A 19,856-nucleotide genomic window follows, 5' to 3' on the forward strand; every position below is an offset into this window, starting at 1 on the left:
AGTAAAAATGATGGACTGGCGATATATTTCCAAGTCAGGACAATGTGTGGCTTGGAGGGGAACTTGTCCTTCTAGATGATGGGGGTTGCTGAAAGGTGCTGTAGAAGGAAACTTGGCGAGTTGCTGCAGTGCATCTTATAGATTGGTACACACTGCTGCCACTTGTGTGCTGATGGTGGAGGGACTGAATAAGTAAGGTTGCAAATTGGATGCCAATCAAGCAGGCCGTTTTGTCCTGAATGGTATTGAGCTTTTTAAGTGTTGTTGGAGCTGCACTCATCCAGGCAGGTGGAGACAGTTCCATCTCAATCCTGACTTTTGGCTTTTAGATGGTGGACAGGCCTTGAGAGTCAAGAGGTAAATTACTTGCCACAAAACACCCGGCCTTTGACCTGCTCTTATAATCACAGTTTCTTTATATGGCTGGTCCAGTTAAGTTTCTGGTCAATGGTGATGCCTCAATGTTGATGGTGGGAGATTTAGTGATAATAATGCTGTTTAATGTTAAGGGGAGATTATTAGATTTTTCCTTGTTGGAGATGGTTATCACCTGGCACTTGTATAGCATGAATGTTACTTGACACTTATCAGTTCAAACCTGTCCAGATCTTGCTGCATGTGGGCACGGACTGCTTCATTATCTGAAGAGTTGTGAACGGTAGCAAACACTGTGCAATTATCTGGTGCTAACCAATTTGCTGTTTGTGGGATCTTGCTTTGCACAAATTAGCTGTTCTGTATCCTATGTTACAAAAGTGACTAGATTTGAAAAATACTTAATTGGCTGTAATGCGCTTTGAGATGTTCTAAGATCATGAAATATGCTATAGAAATGCAAATTCTTTTATTTGAAGTTGGTCCTGAAGACTCTAAACATGTTGCAAATCAGCAAACTGATTAACCATTTACCAGGCCTGTCAATCCTGGCATGTCTAATTACCTTACTTCAAAGAGCAGGTGGTGATAAAAACTCAGTGGTAGCAGACAGAGTTGTTACATTAAAAAGAAGCTTAACTAGAGTTTTTAGGAAATGGTTTGTGCAGTGAGTTGGGGAATTCTTTTCCCTTAATAGGGATCTGAATAAAGTAAAGAAAGAACTTATTTTTCAAAGACCTCAGGGCGTTCCAAAGCACTTAACAGCCAATGAAGTACCTTCAAAGTGTAGTCACTGGTATAATGCAAGCTTCCACAAATGACAATGAGATAATGACCAAACTGCTTTTTAGTGATAAAAAACAAAAACAGAATTACCTGGAAAAACTCAGCAGGTCTGGCAGCATCGGCGGAGAAGAAAAGAGTTGACGTTTTGAGTCCTCATGACCCTTCGACAGAACTTGAGTGATGCTGCCAGACCTGCTGTGTTTTTCCAGGTAATTCTGTTTTTGTTTTGGATTTCCAGCATCTGCAGTTTTTTTGTTTTTGTTTTTTTGCTTTTTAGTGATGTTGGTTGAGAGATAAATAACCGTCAACCAACTCCCCTGTTCATCTTTGAAATAGTGTCATAAGATGCAGGGGCCAGGAGAGAGGGGGAGCACATGTGCTAATCACAGGGGCTAATCTAGAGCGGGCTGGACTTATCAGCCTTTCATTTTGGATGATAAGTGTCCAAAACAGCCAATCTGGCATGTGGATCATCATGATTGACAGGCTATTCGGCCAATGATTGCCATTGTTCTGAAAGTTAGCCATCATTGGCCCAGTTGGGCGCACCAGATTCCCCAGCCCTTTGTTATGTTCCCTCTGTTGGGTTGCTTTGCTCATGAACACAGTTGTACGCCTATCTACCAATGGGTGAGTTGGGAAACAAAATACTGCAGACACAGAGACCAATGTGAGATGAAGCACATGCTGTTTATTTACACAAGTAACAGAGCACTAACACAATGTGTGCTTCTTCAACCAGACCCTATGCTAAACTACTGATTAACATTGTAGCCCGTGCTACACAATAATTGGGTAATACAGTCAAAAGGTCAATCTGCTCATATTCTCTTATATTGCACCTCAGATTACCACATCCCTCCCCTTTACTCGAAAGTACGATTTACAATCTTTATAATATATCTACTATTTACTTAAATAAACTATTTACAAATTTAGTCTCTCTGGAAGCTTCTTCAAATGCGTCGAATGTCGTAGTTCTATGACTTCGGATGATTTATCTGAGGCCTCCCTGTCAGGAGTTATCTGTCCACTAGGCTCTCGAGTAGGAACCTGTAAGTTTGTCTCTTCAACTCTCTCAGGCTCAACAAATCCAACAGGTACTTCCAAACCATGGGGAGTTCCTTCTACATGTGGTGTAGACTCCAACAGGAATGGTTGGCGCATCCTTTCTTGTAGATCTGTTTCCCTTTTCTTGAGGTGATCTACATGTCTCCTAATTATCTGACCTTTGACTGATATGTGATAGAAAAGGGTCCTGTCACAGCACTAACTTCATCTGATAGCCATTTGGGCCCATCTCCAAAGTTCATTGCAAAAACTGCATCTCCAACAGTGAAGTTTCTTTCACGTCTGTGGTAACCATGTCCATTTTTCTGGGCCTTCTGACTTCTCTCAACCCTCTCCCCGAAATTTGGCCTTACGATACTCAAATGTTCTCAGACGTCTCTTCATTAATAACTCTGCAGGGGCAATACCAGTGGTCATGTGTGGCGTAATCCTACAGCTGACTAGGAAATGTGATAATCTAGTTGCAATAGAGTCTCCATCCAGTTTTTTTCATTCTGGAATTGAAGGTCTGGAGTGCCCTCTCGGCCAAACCATTGGATGCAGGGTGGTATGGCGAGGTCTTAACATTTGTTATGCCATTGAGACTTGTAAATCTTTAGAATCCCCCACTGGTGAATGCCGTTCCATTATCAGACACTATTATGTCTGGTAACCCATGTATCACAAAACTCTGATGCAATCAGTCTCTGGTGGCAGCAGATGTGAGTGATCTCACCTCATATACATCCATCCACTTGGAGTGAGCATCTATAATCAAGAGGAACATTGTGCCCAAAAAATGCTCCATGTAGTCAACATGGAGGCAAACCCATGGCTTTCCTGGCCATTCCCAGGGACACAGTGGAGTAGAAGGAGGCAATTTCTGCGCATGTTGGCACTGCATGCAGCTCTTGACCATGTTTTTGATTTCTATGTCCATCCCTAGCCACCATAGTTAGCTGCGCGCCAAAATTTGCATTCTAGAGATGCCGGGGTGAGTGCTATGCAATAATAGTTGTCTTCTCCTTGGAGGCACAATGACTCTCGCTCCCCACAGCAAGTTGTGATCCTGGCAGGTGAACTCATATCTCAAGTTAAAAATAGGGTTTCATTTCATCTGACTTTGTCTCGTTAGACCATCACTGCGAGACTTGTTCCCTGACGTGAGACAAAACTGGATCGTGGTCTGTCCATTCTCTTATTTGTTTGGCATTCACTGATGATGAATCCAGAAAGACAAGTTCTTCAGGAATGGGGCCATTCACATTGCTGTCTTTGAGGGATAACCGGCTCAGTGCATTGGCATTTACAATCTGGCTTTCCGGCAGGTGGATAAAAGTGTATTTGTAAGCAGCCAGAATCAGTGCCCACCTTTGGATGCACACCAAGGTAAATGGGGGTATTGCCTTATCTTCCCCAAACAAGCCTATTATTGGCTTGTGATCAGATACAATGGTGAAGAGGCGACCATGGATGTATTGGTTGAACTTCTTAATGCCAAATACAATGGATAAGCCTCTTTTCTCTATTTGTGGGTATCTTCATTCTGCCACACCGAGTGTTCTGCCACAATGGGTCATTCGGAGCCATCTGCCACCTGGTGGGAGAGTACTGCCCCTACTCTGTAAAGGGATGCGTCGCAGGTTAAAATTAATTATTTCTTTGAGTTGAAGTGTACCAATGGGGCTGATGAATGTAGTAATTGCTTTACTGTCATAAAAGCTTGTTGTTGTGAAGCTTGCCAAGTCCACCTGTGGTTTTTCTTGAGTAACCCATATAATGGAGCCAGTACTGTTGACAAATTTGGGAGAAAATGGCCATTGTAGTTAACTATTCCCAAGAAGGACTTGAGTTCTATGATGTTTTTCGGTGCTGGTGCCTCACGAATAGCTCTCACCGTGTCTTCCACTGGGTGAAGGCCCTGTGAGTTGACCCTATGACCCAGGTAAGCCACTTCTTTTGCTTGGAAGATACATTTTTCACTTTTCAGACGTGCTCCAGCTTGTGAGAAATGCTTCAATCCCTCTTCCAAGTTAGCCAGGTGTTCTTCATCAGTTAGTCCTGTTACTACGACATCATCAAGATAAACCATCACATGGGGTAGACCTTGAAGTAAATTTTCCATAGTCCATTGGAAAATGGCACCAGCCGATGAGACTCTGAAGGGTAACCTGGTATACTGGTATAACTGCCTACGTGTGTTGATAGTCACAAAATCTCGAGAGGTTTTTTCTAGCTTGACTTGCTGGTAAGTGTGGCTCATGTCGAGTTTCATATATACGGTTCCCCCTGCCAGCTTGGAGTGCAATTCATCAATTTTCAGTATAGGTGCCTGTCAAGTCTGGCTACTTTGTTAATGGTCAACTTGTAGTCCCTGCATATTCGCACACTCTGGTCAGGCTTTAGTACAGGAACTATGGGCACTGCCCATTTGGAAAATTGTTATAGGTTGTAAGATTCCCAACCTTTCCAGCCTGTCAAATTCAACCTCAACTTTCCCTCGTAATGCTTAGGGGATTGGCCTTGCCTTCAAATATCTGGGGGTTGCTCCAGGATCCATGTGGATTTTGGGTTGCCGTCCCTGAATCTTCCCTGAACACAGAGGCATATTTCTGTAATAATTCTTGCAAATCTTTCATTCTGAGTTGAAAAATCTTGGACCGCCCCAATTTTATTTCCTTAGGCCAGTTCTGACTGAGTAGACTTGGACCTTCCCCTGCTATCACTATCAGGGGTAAATTAACAGATTGGCTTTCATACTGTACTGGAACCTTGCATCACCTCCTACTCATATGTCTTCACCAGTATACGTCTTTAATTTAGCATCTGAATTTTCCAGATTTAGTGAGTGGCCTCCTCCATTCAGATATTTGAATGTATCTTGCTCTATAACTGTTGTGGATGCCCCTGTATCCACCTCAATTCGGATGGGTTTTCTGTTGACTTCCACTATCACTTGGATTGGCTCTGCTTTACCCATTTTTAAGTTGTGTAATCAGTAAATATCTGACTGTTTCTTCTGGTTCCTCTATTATGTAGATTTCACGATTTCTGCCTTTTCGTTTAAAATTTTGTCTCAATCTCTCTTTAAAATATCGCATAATGTGCCCATTACAATGACAGTAGAAATACTCAATGCTTTTAAATTGTCTTTTAAATTCAATTGCAGGCTGTCTGGTTCCATTTCTGACATTACTAATGTGGGTTTTCTCTGTTAAACCATTGCTTTTTGCTGGTCTGTTAATAGTGGCTGTTTCCCACCTTTCCACGGAGCCCTGTGCTTCCGCACCATTTCTAACCGGTGCTTCCCTCCCGACGTGAAGGATGACACCATTTTGTGCTTTCTCGATTGCTTCTGAATCCCTGACTGCGTCTCCATTGTGAGCACCAACTCCAGCACTTTGCTGAAGTCTAAATGCATTTCTGACAACAACCTTTTTTGAATCCTTTGCCTCCGTCGCATCTGTTCTGATGATGCTACCTTCAAAGATAGTTTCTCTGACATGTCCTCCTTCTTCCTTAACCGAGGTTTTCCACCCACGGTCGTTGACAAGGCCTTCAACCGTGTCCGGCCCATCTCCCGCGCATCCGCCCTCACGCCTTCTCCTCCCTCCCAGAAACATGATAGGGTCCCCCTTGTCCTCACTTATCACCCCACCAGCCTCCGCATTCAAAGGATCATCCTCCGCCGTTTCCGCCAACTCCAGCATGATGCCACCACCAAACACATCTTCCCTTCACCCCCCCCGTCGGCATTCTGTAGGGATCGTTCCCTCCGGGACACCCTGGTCCACTCCTCCATCACCCCCTACTCCTCAACCCCCACCTATGGCACTACCCCATGCCCACGCAAAAGATGTAACACCTGCCCCTTCACTTCCTCTCTCCTCACCGTCCAAGGGCCCAAACACTCCTTTCAAGTGAAGCAGCATTTCACTTGCATTTCCCCCAACTTAGTCTACTGCATTCGTTGCTCCCAATGCGGTCTCCTCTACATTGGAGAGACCAAACATAAACTGGGTGACTGCTTTGCAGAACACCTGCGGTCTGTCCGCAAGAATGACCCAAACCTCCCTGTCGCTTGCCATTTTAACACTCCACCCTGCTCTCTTGCCCACATGTCTGTCTTTGGCTTGCTGCATTGTTCCAGTGAAGCCCAACGCAAACTGGAGGAACAGCACCTCATCTTCCGACTAGGCACTTTACAGCCTTCCGGACTGAATATTGAATTCAACAACTTTATGTCTTGAGCTCTCTTCTCTATCCCCACCTCCTTTCTGTTTGTTCCCCCTTCCTTTTGTTTTTTCCAATCCATTATTTTTAAATATTTTTAAATCTTTTATGCTCCCCCCACCCCCACTAGAGCTGTACCTAGAGTGCCCTACCATCCATTCTTAATTAGCACATTCGTTTAGATATATATCACCAACTTCAACACCTATGTGTTCTTTTGTTCTGTTGTCTGTGACATCTTTTGATGATCTGCTTCTATCACTGCTTGTTTGTCCCTACAACCACAACCCCCGCACCCCTCCACGTCTCCCCCCCCACCCCCCCCACCTTAAACCAGCTTATATTTCACCCCTTCCTTGGATTCACCTAGTTCTGTTGAAGGGTCATGAGGACTCGAAACGTCAACTCTTTTCTTCTCCGCCGATGCTGCCAGACCTGCTGAGTTTTTCCAGGTACTTCTGTTTTTGTTTTGGATTTCCAGCATCCGCAGTTTTTCTGTTTTTACCTTTTTTGAATGGCGACTTTATTAATCCCACATACTAATTGGTCTCTTGATATGTCACGAATCGACGTCCCGAACTCACAGTGCTCTGTCAGTTGTTTTAAGGCTGCTACATAGCAAGTGACTGTCTCTCCAGGGGTGCGACACCTCAAATTAAATTTAAAACACTGAGTTGTTACTGAGAATTTTGGCTGAAAGTGGATTTATACAAGTTTCACCAACGCATCAAAGCTCTTGGAATCTGGGGCGTTGAGTGCCGCTAGACGACGAATTAGGCCGTGTGTTTTACTGCCACGTGGCGATAAGAGGATTGCTCCCCTATTCTCCTCCCCCGATATGTTGTTGGCCAAAAAGAAGAACGTGAGGCATTCAATATAATGTGACTAGTCATCAGTGGTCTGATCAAACGGTTCAATATGGCCAAATTGTGGCATACTGGAGGGAGATAACTTCGATGACTATGGTGAGGGCTGTACTTACAATCGGCCTGCAGGGCACGGCTGATTCACTTCAGTTGAGTTTTTGCGGCTTTCCTTGGTGTCGTCGACTGGTCACGTTTTGCCTCGTGGCCAGTTGTTTTGTTCCTCCTGTCAGGTCTCTTTGCTTGCGAACTGGGTTGCATGCCTATCTACCGGTGAGCAAGTTGGCAGGCAAAATACTGCAGATGCAGAGACCGATATAAGATGAAGCACATGCTGTTTATTTGCACAAGCAACAGAGCGCTAACACAATGTGTGCTTCCCCAACTAGACCCTATTCTAAACTACTGATTAACATTGTAGCCCGTGCTACACAGCAGTTGGGTAATACAGACACGTGGTCAATCTGCTCACATTCTCTTAAAGGTGTATTACACCTCAGATTACCACACCCTCCCTGTTCTAGCCTACCTTCTCATGCATTTCTGTTTGGCATTGTTGCATTTGTCTGCTGCTTTCTTCCCTTGCTGGAGTCTGGAGGCTGCTGGGACACAAGGTAAGTGCCTCTATGTTTACATTACCTTCCCCCTGAAGGCCCTTCCTTCTTGACGCCTTCTCTGAGTCCTGAAGCTCTCCCCCAGTCCAGCCCCTCAACACTATCAATGACGATGTCTGTGCCTCAAGTCCCTTGCCCTCCTGACCTCAAGATTTTTTCTTGGAATTCATGTTTTAATGTTGTTGCTGGGTTTCTTGCTGAGGGGAATGAGAGTCTCACAAGAAGCCTAATTGCTTTTTGGAGGGCTGGCAAAATTGGTTATGTTTGCTCCATAGAAACAGGAAGTGTTGGAAATGCTCAACACTTCTGGTGGATCTGTGCTGAGAGAAATAGAGGTCAGTGACCCTTCATAAGAACTAGCGCAGATTGTGAACCTGAAGCATTAACTCAGTTTCTCTCTCCATAGATGCTGTCTGTCCTGCTGAGTGTTTCCAGCATTTTCTGTTTATATTGCAGATTTCCAGCACCTGCAGTACTTTGCTCTCCTATTATATGCTCCATGCTGGGCATTTGTAAGTTTAAATGAGAGTTTAATTTAAAATGAGAAAATATTTATCGCATAATGCAATTTATTTTTTCTGTTAATAAAGCCCACTTTTATGGCTAGAAATTGCCCACTATTGCAGGTCAATTTGTTGGTGCTAATTTACTGGAAGTTTTTGCCATTTTTAAACTTGGAAGTGAAACCAGGAGTCATGTGCCAATCGAATGTACATGGGACTGCTGTTTGAGGTGCTAGTGAAGTTCAAGGGCAGAATTTTACTTTCTTGGGCCAGATGCACACCCGACCCGAATGGGTGTAGAATCGTGTGAGATGACGTCGGGCAAGTGTCCTGATGTCATCGCGCATTCACGTGATATTCCGCATGGCGGGGCGTGCGTGGCAGTCAGAAGAGCACCCACTGACAATTAAGCAGGCAGTTAAGCCCACTAATGGCGCAATTGTCAGCGTTTTTCATGGCCTGTCCAACCTTACGGTTGGCAGACGGGCCAGTCAGCCAGGCGGTCTTTACATTTTTGATGAAACTTCATCCAAGGATGGGATGAAATCTCCATTAGGAAATAAAATAAAAATAAAATAAATAAATATTTTTGTGAGGTATGCTTTCAGGTGCTTGATTGTGATGCATGGACATTTTTTTTGCAGCTTTTTTTGTGCTTTATTTAATTATTTGGAGGTCTGCAGCTCCCTGAGGCAGCTGTCTGCCTCCAGTGAGTTCAGTGGAAACATTCACCCGCACCCATGGTGACATCGTTGCCCGCTCTCTTCCTGCCCCCTACCTCAGCACCGCTGAGCTTTTCAGTGCGCCTTTCATGCTGGCTGGCCATTAATGGACTAGCCAGCGTGAAAGTGCGGTGGGGAGCCAATCACGGTCAGGGGCCCGTTTCCTAATGGCTCCCGGGCCCGGCAATTGCGTACTCCCGACGAGGGAAAGATTCAGGCCCAAGTCTTTTGAATGCTGTAGACCTGATATTGCATAGGGCCAGGTTCAAGGAAGCGGAGCTGGTTGCATAATACGAATGACCAAGTTGTGTACAATTGTCTGACAAAGCTGTGGTTGTAAAGTGTATCATACTGAAGCCTTAGCTTTCGATGGGCTTTATAAATAGATGCATAGAGTACAAAAGCCAAAAGTTTTTCTAAAGCTATATGAAACAGTTGAACTCCACTGTGACTATGGCTCCCAATTCTGTGCTCCTAAAGGATGTGGGGTGGGAGGGAATGGTGAAAGAGAGTGGGAGGTGGTGGAGATAAGAGGCCCAGAAAGAGGAGAAACACCAGGATCCTTGATTTCTCTCCCTGACCTTGAGGGGATGACTTGCAATTATCTGAGAGGGCCGGGCCTTAGTTTAACATCTTATCAGAAAGACGGTAACTCTGACAGTGCAGCACTCCTGGATTATGGATTATGTGCTCAAGTCTCTGAAGTGGAACTTGAACCAACAATCTTCTGACTAAGGGGTGCGAATGTTGCATACTGAACACAGTATGCTGTATACTGTATTACTTCTAAAATTATCATTTTGAATGGCTTCATTTTACTTATGTGTTGAAGCAGCAGCTGTTGATTGCCCAAAGGGAAATGTTAGCAGTCCTTTAAATTACTTGCCTGTTTCCAAGTGTAATTGACCTGAATAGATTGTGTGAACGCTGTTGGTTTGCTAAACCTGCCAGCCAAGTGACGGCATGTGATGAAGCGTATGGTAACAAAATCTCAGCTGCAGTGATGAAGACAGTGCTCCAGGATTAGTTGTGTCTCTAGCCAAACTGTTCCAGTACAGCTACAACACTGGCATCACAAGTGAAAAAATGCCGAGGTATGTTTTGCTCACAAAAAGCAGGACAAATCCAATCCAGCCAATTATCATTCCTTCAGTGTATTCTCACTCATCAGCAAAGTGATGGAAGGTGTCTTCAATAGTGCTGAAGGAACACTGACTCACTAATAAACTAAAAGAGCAGGCACATGGGGAGACTGCCGCCTCAATTTCCCCTCCAAATCATACACCAAGCTGACTTAGTTGATCGCCACTGGGTCAGAATCCTGCCATTCCCCCCCTATCCACTACACAGACTACAGCAGTTCAAGAAGGCAGTTCACCATCACCTTCTTGAGGGAAATGAGGGATGTGCAATAAATACTGGCCTTGCCAGCAATGCCCACATTCAATGAATGCATAAAAAAGACTGGATATTCTGTGGTGAGTGGCTCACCTCCTTACTCTGAAAGATTCTCTGGTAGACACATGAAGCTTATATTCAGAAAAAGAGTAGATTTTGACATTTAAGTTTGGGCATTTTTCCAGCAATTAGGAATGTAACAGATGTTGGGATTTTATGCCATAGGTCTTATAGTCATTATAGAAACAGCAACCATTTAGACACAAGACATTATGCCATGCACGAGACAGGTGGGATACACAATTAAATAGGATGTACAGGAGACAAACTCCCTTTCCCCTGAATGCATGTCAACAAAATGTTAATTAATTGCTGTTAATTCCTGTTTCTGCCAGTCTTCTCACTCCCATCCTCAAGCATTAATGATAGTTTAGAGGCCGTGCATTCATAATTGCTGACAAAGTAATTTAATTGTGAAAAGCATAAATCACATCATCCCTAAATGCATATCATGTTGACAAATTTGCATATGTAAAATGAACTCCCACACTCAGCTTTAAGAGAAACAGTTTATGGAGTGATGATCTTCAAGATTATGAATGGTTATGATGAGGCTAATGGTGATAGCTTGTGTTGACTGGTCAGTAAAATGCAAGTTTCTGATCATCACAATGGGAGCAAAGAAGAGAACCAAATTCATGTGGAAGTTTATTAGTGTGCGATTGCTTAGCCCAAAAACATTCCCAGAGTGCATAAATTCTCTAATTAGGTAGTTGCTTGAGGAAGATGCATATTAAAAATATGATCAACACGCAGGGAAATGGGATTACACTAGTTGGCTCACGTAGGGAAGTACATCAGTACAGAATGGGCAGAATGATCAGATACTGTGCTAGAGCATTCCATGGTCCCAACAGAACTGGCAAACTGCATTCTAAACAAGAAATGAGATGACTTCTACCATGATTTTTACAAACATTTTTATTACCAAATATGTTCAGTCAGAAACGCAGCGAAGTATCCTTTAAACAATAAATGCCAAGGCTTATGCCATCAAATTCTGTTTAGTTATTCCAAGCAATTTGATTCAACCACTTCCAGCCCTCTGAGATGTCAGGCCTCCTCCATCCTCTTATGCATCCCTTATTTCCTTCATCCCAGTTGTGGTGCCGTGCCTTCAACTGCCAAGGCTCTGGAATTTCCTCCCTAAAGCATTTGACCTCTCTACCCCTCTCTCCTCACTTAGGATGCTCCTAAAAATTCATCCCTTTGTCCAAGCATTTTGGTCACCTGCTCTATAATACCTTCTTAAGTAGCTTGGTGTCATATTGTATTTATTGACAAAAACAAAAGCTAAATATTGTAGATGCTGGAAATCCAAAATAAAAACAGAAAATTCTGGAAATATTCATCGGGTCAGGCAGCATCTGGGGAAAGAAGAACAGTTAACATTTCAGGTATATTCTGATGAAAGGTCAGACCTTCCAACATTTTCTGTTTTTATTTATTTAATAATGCTTCTGCGAAGCACCTTGGGACATTTTACGACATTAAAGGTATTATATAAATGCAAATTGTTGTTGATCTTTACATATTATTTACTTCATACTGCCTCTTCATTGCAATCAGGTATCGTTCCATGCCTTCGTTTTAGATATTATTTTCTCAATTTATTGGTTTCTCATTCAATTCTTGACTGATGTTTGCTGTACTTTTACTTTAATAGCACATGAAGAAACATGGTTTCTGGATTCAATTACTCATTATTATGCTTCCTTGCAGTTAAAATTCTCACTTATATCACTCGTATCTTGTTTCAAAATTGACCAGACCTCCTGCTTTTCAAGAAGTAAATTATGTCTGGTAAATTGAGTAGAATGCAAAAGCAAAATACTGCAGATTCTGGAAATCTGAAATAAAAACAGAAAGTGCCAGAAATACCCAGCAGCACCTGTGGAGAGAAAAACAGAGTTAATGGGTGAATTTTATGGGGTTGAGGTGCTGTATTGCTCAACCGCCACCCCCACCTCCCCACATGCCCCAGCCCAATGGAAAAGTCAGTTGGCACTTTGCTGACTTTAAGAAGGGCTGCCCCATAACGATAATATGCTGGGGGAAGCCTTAATAAGACGAGAGTAGAACTTTTGCTCCTTAGGGACAGAAAGTCCCGCCTGCAAGACCTGTCGGCCAATCAGATTGGCCGGCAACTGAGTAGTCCCAGCAGTGCCAAAATGCAGTTGTGGTCGCTGCTGAGACTCCAAGGGAATCCCAAGAAGAAGATTGTGGATACCGAACTTTAAGGTAAACCTGGGGTTTTTGATCGGTGAGGGATATTGAGGACCGTAGTGAGGTGGGGCGTGGAGGGGGTGGGGGTGGGTGGGGGCGTGGGGGGCGGGGGGTTGGTGGGGGGGCAGGGGTCAAGTTCATGAGGCCAGGTTGGATGGTGAGGCACAAAGTGCAGTGCCATCTTAAGGGTGGTGCCCTCAATGGGTGCAGGGGACCGCCCCCTTCCCTGCCCCCAACTTTCACACCCACCTTGTACCCTGAGTTGGGAGGTAGTGGGCTGGCCACTTTTCTTCTGCCTTCCCTTGCCCACCATATTATGGCAGAGGAGCCGGAAAAAGGCCCTTAAGTGGCTTTTAATTGGCAACCTAAGGGCCTCACTGGGCCTAAGGGTGGGCAGGCTGGTTGACTTCTCACCCACCCACCATAAAAAAGGGGACAGCTCAAGGGTGGGCGGTAAGTCAATGGGCTGGCTACCTGTTTTGGTTTACATGTCCCCCTGCCTTCATACACCGGCAGGGGCTGTAATATTCCCCCCAATGTTTTGGGTTAGTCACCTTTCATCAGAATTGGAAATTTAGCAAAATGTTTGTTGCTGTTGAAGGGGTAACTGATTGATTGGATCATTAAAGGAAATATGGTAGGTGCAGCTTATATGGATGTTCAGAAGTCATACAAGAGGCTTGTTAATACAATTTAGATCTTATGGAGTTATTTGGGAGGGAGTTGGCAAAGAATTCCAGATGAAAAAAGAAATAAGGAGGGAGAAGATTAAATATGAAGGTAAACTAGCCGGTAATATTAAAAAAAAATGCGAGTTTTTTTTAGAAATATAAAGGATAAGAGAGAGGCAAAAGTGGAGATTGGGCCACTGGAAAATGACGCTGGAGAAGTAGTAGTGGGGAACAAAGAAATGACAGAGGAACTGATTAGGTACTTTGCGTCAGTCTTCACGGTGGAAGGCACGAGTAACATCCCCAAAGTTCAAAAGAATCGGGGAGTAGAGGTGAGTATGGTCACCATTACCAAGGAGAAGGTGCTAGGAAAACTGAAAGGTCTGAAGGTGGATAAATCACCTGGGCCAGAGTTCTGAAGGAAATAGCTGAAGAGATAGTGGAGGCGTTAGTGGTGATCTTTCAGGAATCACTGGAGTCAGTGAAGGTCCCAGAGGACTGGAAAATTGCTAATGTAACCCCCCTGTTTAAGAAGGGAATGAGGCAAAAGACAGGAAATTACAGGCTAATTAGCCTGACCTCGGTTGTTGGTAAGATTTTAGAGTCCATTATTAAAGATGAGATTTCAGAATACTTGGAAGCGCATGATAAAATCGGGCAAAGTCAGCATGATTTCATCAAGGGGAGGTCACGCCTGACAAATCTGTTAGAATTCTTTGAGGGGGTAACGAGTAGGTTAGACAAAGGAGGGCCAATGGATGTTATCTACTTGGACTTCCAGAAGGCCTTTGACAAGGTGCCTCACAGGAGGCTGCTCAGTAAGATAAGAGCCCATGGTATTAGAGGCAAGGTACAGCATGGATAGAAGATTGGCTGTCTGGCAGGAGGCAGAGAGTGGGGATAAGGGGGTCCTTCTCAGGATGGCAGCCGGTGACTAGTGGAGTTCCGCAGGGGTCAGTATTGGGACCACAACTTTTCACTTTATACATTAATGATCTAGATGAAGGAACTGAGGGCATCCTGCCTAAGTTTGCAGATGGTACAAAGATAGGTGGAGGGACAGGTAGTATCAAGTAGTATTGAGGAGGCGGGGAGGCTGCAGAAGGATTTGGACAGGTTAGGAGAATGGGCAAAGAAGTGGCAGATAGAATACAATGTGGGGAAGTGTGAGGTCATGCACTTTGGTAGGAAGAATAGAGGCATAGACTATTTTCTAAATGGGGAGAGAATTCAGAAATCTGGAGTGCAAAGGGACTTGGGAGTCCTAATCCTGAATTCTCTTAAGGTTAACTTGCAGGTTGATGTGGTAGTTAGGAAGGCAAATGCAATGCTGGCATTTATTTCGAGAGGATTAGAATATAAAAGCAGGGATGTGCTGCTGAGGCTTTATAAGGCTCTGGTCAGACCACATTTAGAATATTGTGCCCCGTATCTCAGGCAGAATGTTCTGGCCTGGAGAGGGTCCAGAGGAGGTTCATGAGAACAATCCCAGGAATGAAAGGCTTAACATATGAGGAACGTTTGAGGACTCTGGGTCTATACTCGATGGAGTTTAGAAGGATGAGGGGGGATGTGATTGAAACTTACAGAATACTGAAAGGCCTGGATAGAGTGGACGTGGGGATGATGTTTCCATTAGTGGGAGAGACTAGGACCTGAGGGCACAGCTTCAGAGTAAAGGGAAGACCTTTTAGAACAGAGATGAGGAGAAACTTCTTTAGCCAGAGAGTGGTGAATCTATGGAATTCATTGCCACAGAAGGCTGTGGAGGCCAGGTCATTGAGTGTATTTAAGACCGAGATAGATAGGTTCTTGATTGGTAAGGGGATCAAAGGTTACGGGGAGAAGGCGGGAGAATGGGGTTGAAAAACTTATCAGCCATGATTGAATGGTAGAGCAGACTCGATGGGCCGAATGGTCTAATTTCTGCTCCTTTGTCTTATGTCTTATGTGGTTGGTGGAATGGGGGTGGGTGTTGTGGTGATGGTTCAGAGGAGTGCAAGGTAACTTAAAATGGTCGTCAATGGTAAAGTGTTGGAGGACCAGAGGGATATAGGCCTGGAAATAGCAGAACTTGGGAGAGGCAAGGCTGTGAGCATATGTGAAAGGTAACAATCTTGTGGTTTGCTGTCTGGGGCACAGAAGTCAGTGAAGCATGGTGAGGACACAGATGATGTAATGCATGCCCTTAAGGTGAAGAGATAAGGTTTGCATTCTGAATGCTGAGCTCTTCAACTATCAACACTGTTACATCAAAAGAAAAATGAATTAAATTAGCCATTCCTGGGTTTTGTTATTCTTGTGACAGTACAAAAGCTGTATGTGATTTCCAGCTGGAGAAGAAGCTTCAATAAAAATTAATACTTTATTGCAGAGATCTCAACCACAGCAGGAACTGTATTAAGGAAATCTGATTCTCTGCTTTACACTCAGAATACAAATTCCTACATCTACTTCAAAAGTAAGATCTTATTCAACTGAAGTTTGCAACACGACAGGTTTTGAATAAAATTCTCACATTTCCTCCATTTCTCATTCACTTCATCTCCAGTTGCAACAACATCAAACCATTTGCTAGCGGCACTGTAGTTTCAAGCTACTCGTGAGAGTAACAGCCTGGCTCAGTTGGCAGCACTCAGAGTCAAGTGATTGTAGGCTGAAGGTCCTCTCTAAGCTAACATGGGAGCAAATTGTTGAAGGCCCCTTCCTTCAAATCAGATGTGAAACTGAGGCCTTGGCTGCCTGTTTAGATAGACATTAAAGACCCTGTGGCAGTTTTGGGGGGTATAATGAACTCTCTGAATGTCCCTAGCCAGCATTTTCCCCTCAGCTATAGAATAAATGAAATGTTTTTTCACCTCACCAGTGATTGTGTGATCTGTTGAGTGCAAAAACAAAATGCCTGAGCTTTAATATACGCACCAAGTGTGTACCTCATGTGAAGTGGTATGGAGCCTTTCTTTAAGATGTGATAAAGCAAGATCTTACATTCATTAGAGATTAAAGCATTTGTACCTGGCCCTTTCATTGAAGGTCCTTCCATTTTATGCTGTGATTCATCCTAGTCAGCTTCTATGCCATGCATTGCTGAAGTTTTTCTACACCGTTAATTCCACAGTTGGACTGTTTTAGCATGGGGAGTGTGCTGAAGCTGACCCAGGTCTTCCCCTTCTGACCTTCCAAACCACATCCCACCATGCTTTGCCTCACATGGCTAGTACATTGTACCGAAAATAGGAAGCAGAAGTTTATAAGAGGACACACTGGAATGAAGCATCGACAAAAGCAGCCATTGAGTAAAAATTCTGGCTGTCTGCTTAAAATACAGACAGTTTGCATGTGTGAAACTTTATAATTGACTTAGGACATCTTAAATCTTCAGACACTAGTCCTATTAGCCTCTACCCCTCTAACTCAATTACATCTGAAGACGGTACTTGGTTTTGACTCCCTGGGTTGTAATTCTTGACTTTGCAAGCTCATGTAAGGTAGGTGAAAGCAGGTCGGATCCTGTTTTACATTTTTCAATCGCAGATAAAAATTGTTATATAGTGCAGAAACTTTGGCAACATCAAGAAAAGAGAAACAATGACTGGATACTAATGAGATGTGGATGCTGAGATGGATGTGTGGAGTAAGGAGAAAGGACAAAATCAGGAACCAGTGCATTGTGGGGGGCTCAGTGAAGATGGTGGGAGCATTGAAGAAAGTAGCCAAGAAGAGATTGAAATGATAAGGTCATCTGTTACAGAGAGAGGAAAGGTGGTGAGGCAAAAGATGGAAGTGGAACTGGCAGGGAGAAGAAGAAGAAGGCACAAGACCTGATGGAAAGATGTGGTGGTGAGAGATTTAAACACAGTGTGATTGGAAGAAGAATGGATGACTGACACGAGGAGGTGAAGAAGGGTGATCAACCAGCACTGTATTGACACCGAGTAAATTAGGAGAAGCCAGAAGAAGGAGAAGAAGATAAAAACTATGAGAAAAGCTAAATGGCTTGCTGATTCACTGGGGAGGATTCTTGGCTCCCAAAGGGGGCATAAATGATGACAGATGGGCCAGAAAATTCATGCTACCAGCCAGTGTGCCAGTTTCCTGCATCATCCCAGGTCGTTCTCTCAGAGGTGGAATGATGGGTGGAGGTGGGTGGGGGTGCAGCAGGACTGCCTGCCGATGAGCAGCAGATAACCACTCCGGGTTGTTAAAGGCCTATTGTAGGAGGGTGACTGAGATTTTCCTGTTGGCCTCCAGGTTCCAAGAGGCATTGGTGAACATGCCAGCTTCCTGGAAGCAGCTTGATGGCAGATGAGTGTGACCTGTGCTCTTGGCTTTGAGGCTTTCTTGCCTGCCTACCTTCAGCTGCAGCTGTCAGCCCCCCACTGCTGAGGCGAGCCCCCTCCACAATGGTGCCCCACCTACTAAGGGCATTTTTACTTTAAAGCAGCTTAGTGCTCCTATTGGCCCTCTCACTCACTGCCTTTATTTGGACAGAAAGCCATCAACCTGGCCATTATTGGCTGATTCGGGAAAAAAAAATCACAGGCAGGTGACTGTTCCCCACACAGTGCGGGCTTCTGACCTCCACGTGACCTTGGCATCTGGGCCCTAAAGCCTGCAGGGAAATTACTGCCCTCACCCATCTTACACTATTGCACAAAGTAAAGATCCAGCTTTCCATGAGCAATATCACAAAAAAAAATGACAGGTGCTAATGAAATGAAATGTTGTGCAAACACTTTAAGCATTCATCCCCCACATCACATGACAGGCAGTGCCCTGTCAGTTGCTTAGCACAGTCTGGAATTTTGAGGCAAGAATTTTTTACAATAAAACTTCTGCTCTTTCCCTGGGATTGCAAACTGAAGCACTTAATCAAGTGGTTAAAAAGGGGAGGTTTGGAAGGAAACTTTGTTGAAACTGTACAAGTCACTGGTTAGACCACTTCTGGAGTATTGTGCTCAGGTCCTGAGGAGAGCCAAGCAAATGATTCTGACCTAAAGAACCTTAGTTATTCAGATAGGCTTGAGGATCTCGGCCTGGTTACTTTAGAGCAGGATAGGCTTAGACGCAACCTGGTATAGGTCCATAAAATAATCAAAAGGCTAAATGGCATCCCCACTGAAGGATTATTCAAGTTTTAAAGATTAGGAAGACAAGAGTTTAAACTATAGAGGAATAGAAATAGACTGGATGTTGGTCTGTTCCCCTTTTCCTAGGGAGAAGTGAACAATTGCAATATTTTGCTGGCTGTTGTGATGAGTGCTGGGGGAGTTAGTCAGGTTCCTGATTGGGCAGTATTTGCCTCACTAAGAAGGTAAGTGGATTAACAGCTAAGGTACTCGTGGTCAGTGTGATCTCCTGAACTGGCTTCAATCTCTGAGGGGGTTGAAGAGGAACTTTTCCAGAGTATTTTTTCACCTTATTTGATTTTTCTCTGGTCCTTGCTGCTTCCCCCAAGTAATTCCAGGGCTGCAGGGATACGTGCAGGATGTTTGGTGGGAAGTGTTTAGTCAATGATATTCTGGCCATCGTAAGCTTGTGGCAGGCTTGGTGGAGCGAGCTGGTCTTTTCCTGCACATCAATTTTGTATGTCCACAAGGTTTTTTCTCTATTCAGTAAAATATCACTTACAATTTACAGATGCCTCGACTTGCATGATGTCAGAGTGGATCAGCTGGTCCCCTTGCAGCCTCTCCTGTGGAATGGGAATGAGATCACGGGAAAGATACATAAAGCAATACCCCGAAGATGGCTCCCTCTGCACACTGCCCACTGAAGAGACTGAAAAATGCATTGTCAATGAGGAATGCGGTAAGTACATTAAAATGCGGATAAGAGAAAAAAGTACTGGAATTGCACTGCAGGTCAATCAACTTCTGAAGGGTTTATAGAAAAAGATTGGATCATGTTTTGAGCATAAACACTTTGCAAGGTCTGGAAAAAGCAGGAAAGAACTTGCACTTCTAGAGTACCCTTCATGACCTCAGGAAGTCTCAAAGCGCAAAACCAATGACGTTCTTTTTGAATTGTAATGATTGTTATCATGCAGGAAAGGCTAATGAGCCTGCAGTGTTGGTCATGACTCCGTTGCTAGTGCTATCTCACTTCTGAGCCAGGAGGTTGTATGTTCCAGATGACTACATAATCCAGGCTGACACTCAAGTGCGGTACTGAGGGAGTGCTGCTGTTCAGGATTTAACCCATTTGAACCTGTTAATGGAAGGGTTAAACCTTAATTCAGCTAAAAGCTCAGCTAAAAATCCTTTGCAAAAAACCGAGACATCACACACACACACACACACACATTAATTTCACATACATACACAGACACAAAGGCCTTGAGAAAAGGCTTTTC

At 44.0% G+C, this 19,856-nt stretch overlaps 1 protein-coding gene across 1 annotated transcript in view; it reads left to right on the forward strand.

Annotated features, from left to right (window-relative positions):
* The window catches only part of spon1b (spondin 1b), a 393,024-nt gene that overhangs the window by 343,579 nt on the left and 29,589 nt on the right, over window positions 1-19,856 (forward strand). Inside the window, exon 12 of the mRNA XM_041197861.1 lies at window positions 19,142-19,312. Within this exon, the coding sequence (XP_041053795.1) occupies window positions 19,142-19,312 (171 nt within the window). The remainder of the gene's footprint in view (window positions 1-19,141; window positions 19,313-19,856) is intronic.

This window comes from Carcharodon carcharias, chromosome 10 (genome assembly GCF_017639515.1).
Source record: "Carcharodon carcharias isolate sCarCar2 chromosome 10, sCarCar2.pri, whole genome shotgun sequence".
Lineage (NCBI taxonomy): Eukaryota > Metazoa > Chordata > Chondrichthyes > Lamniformes > Lamnidae > Carcharodon > Carcharodon carcharias.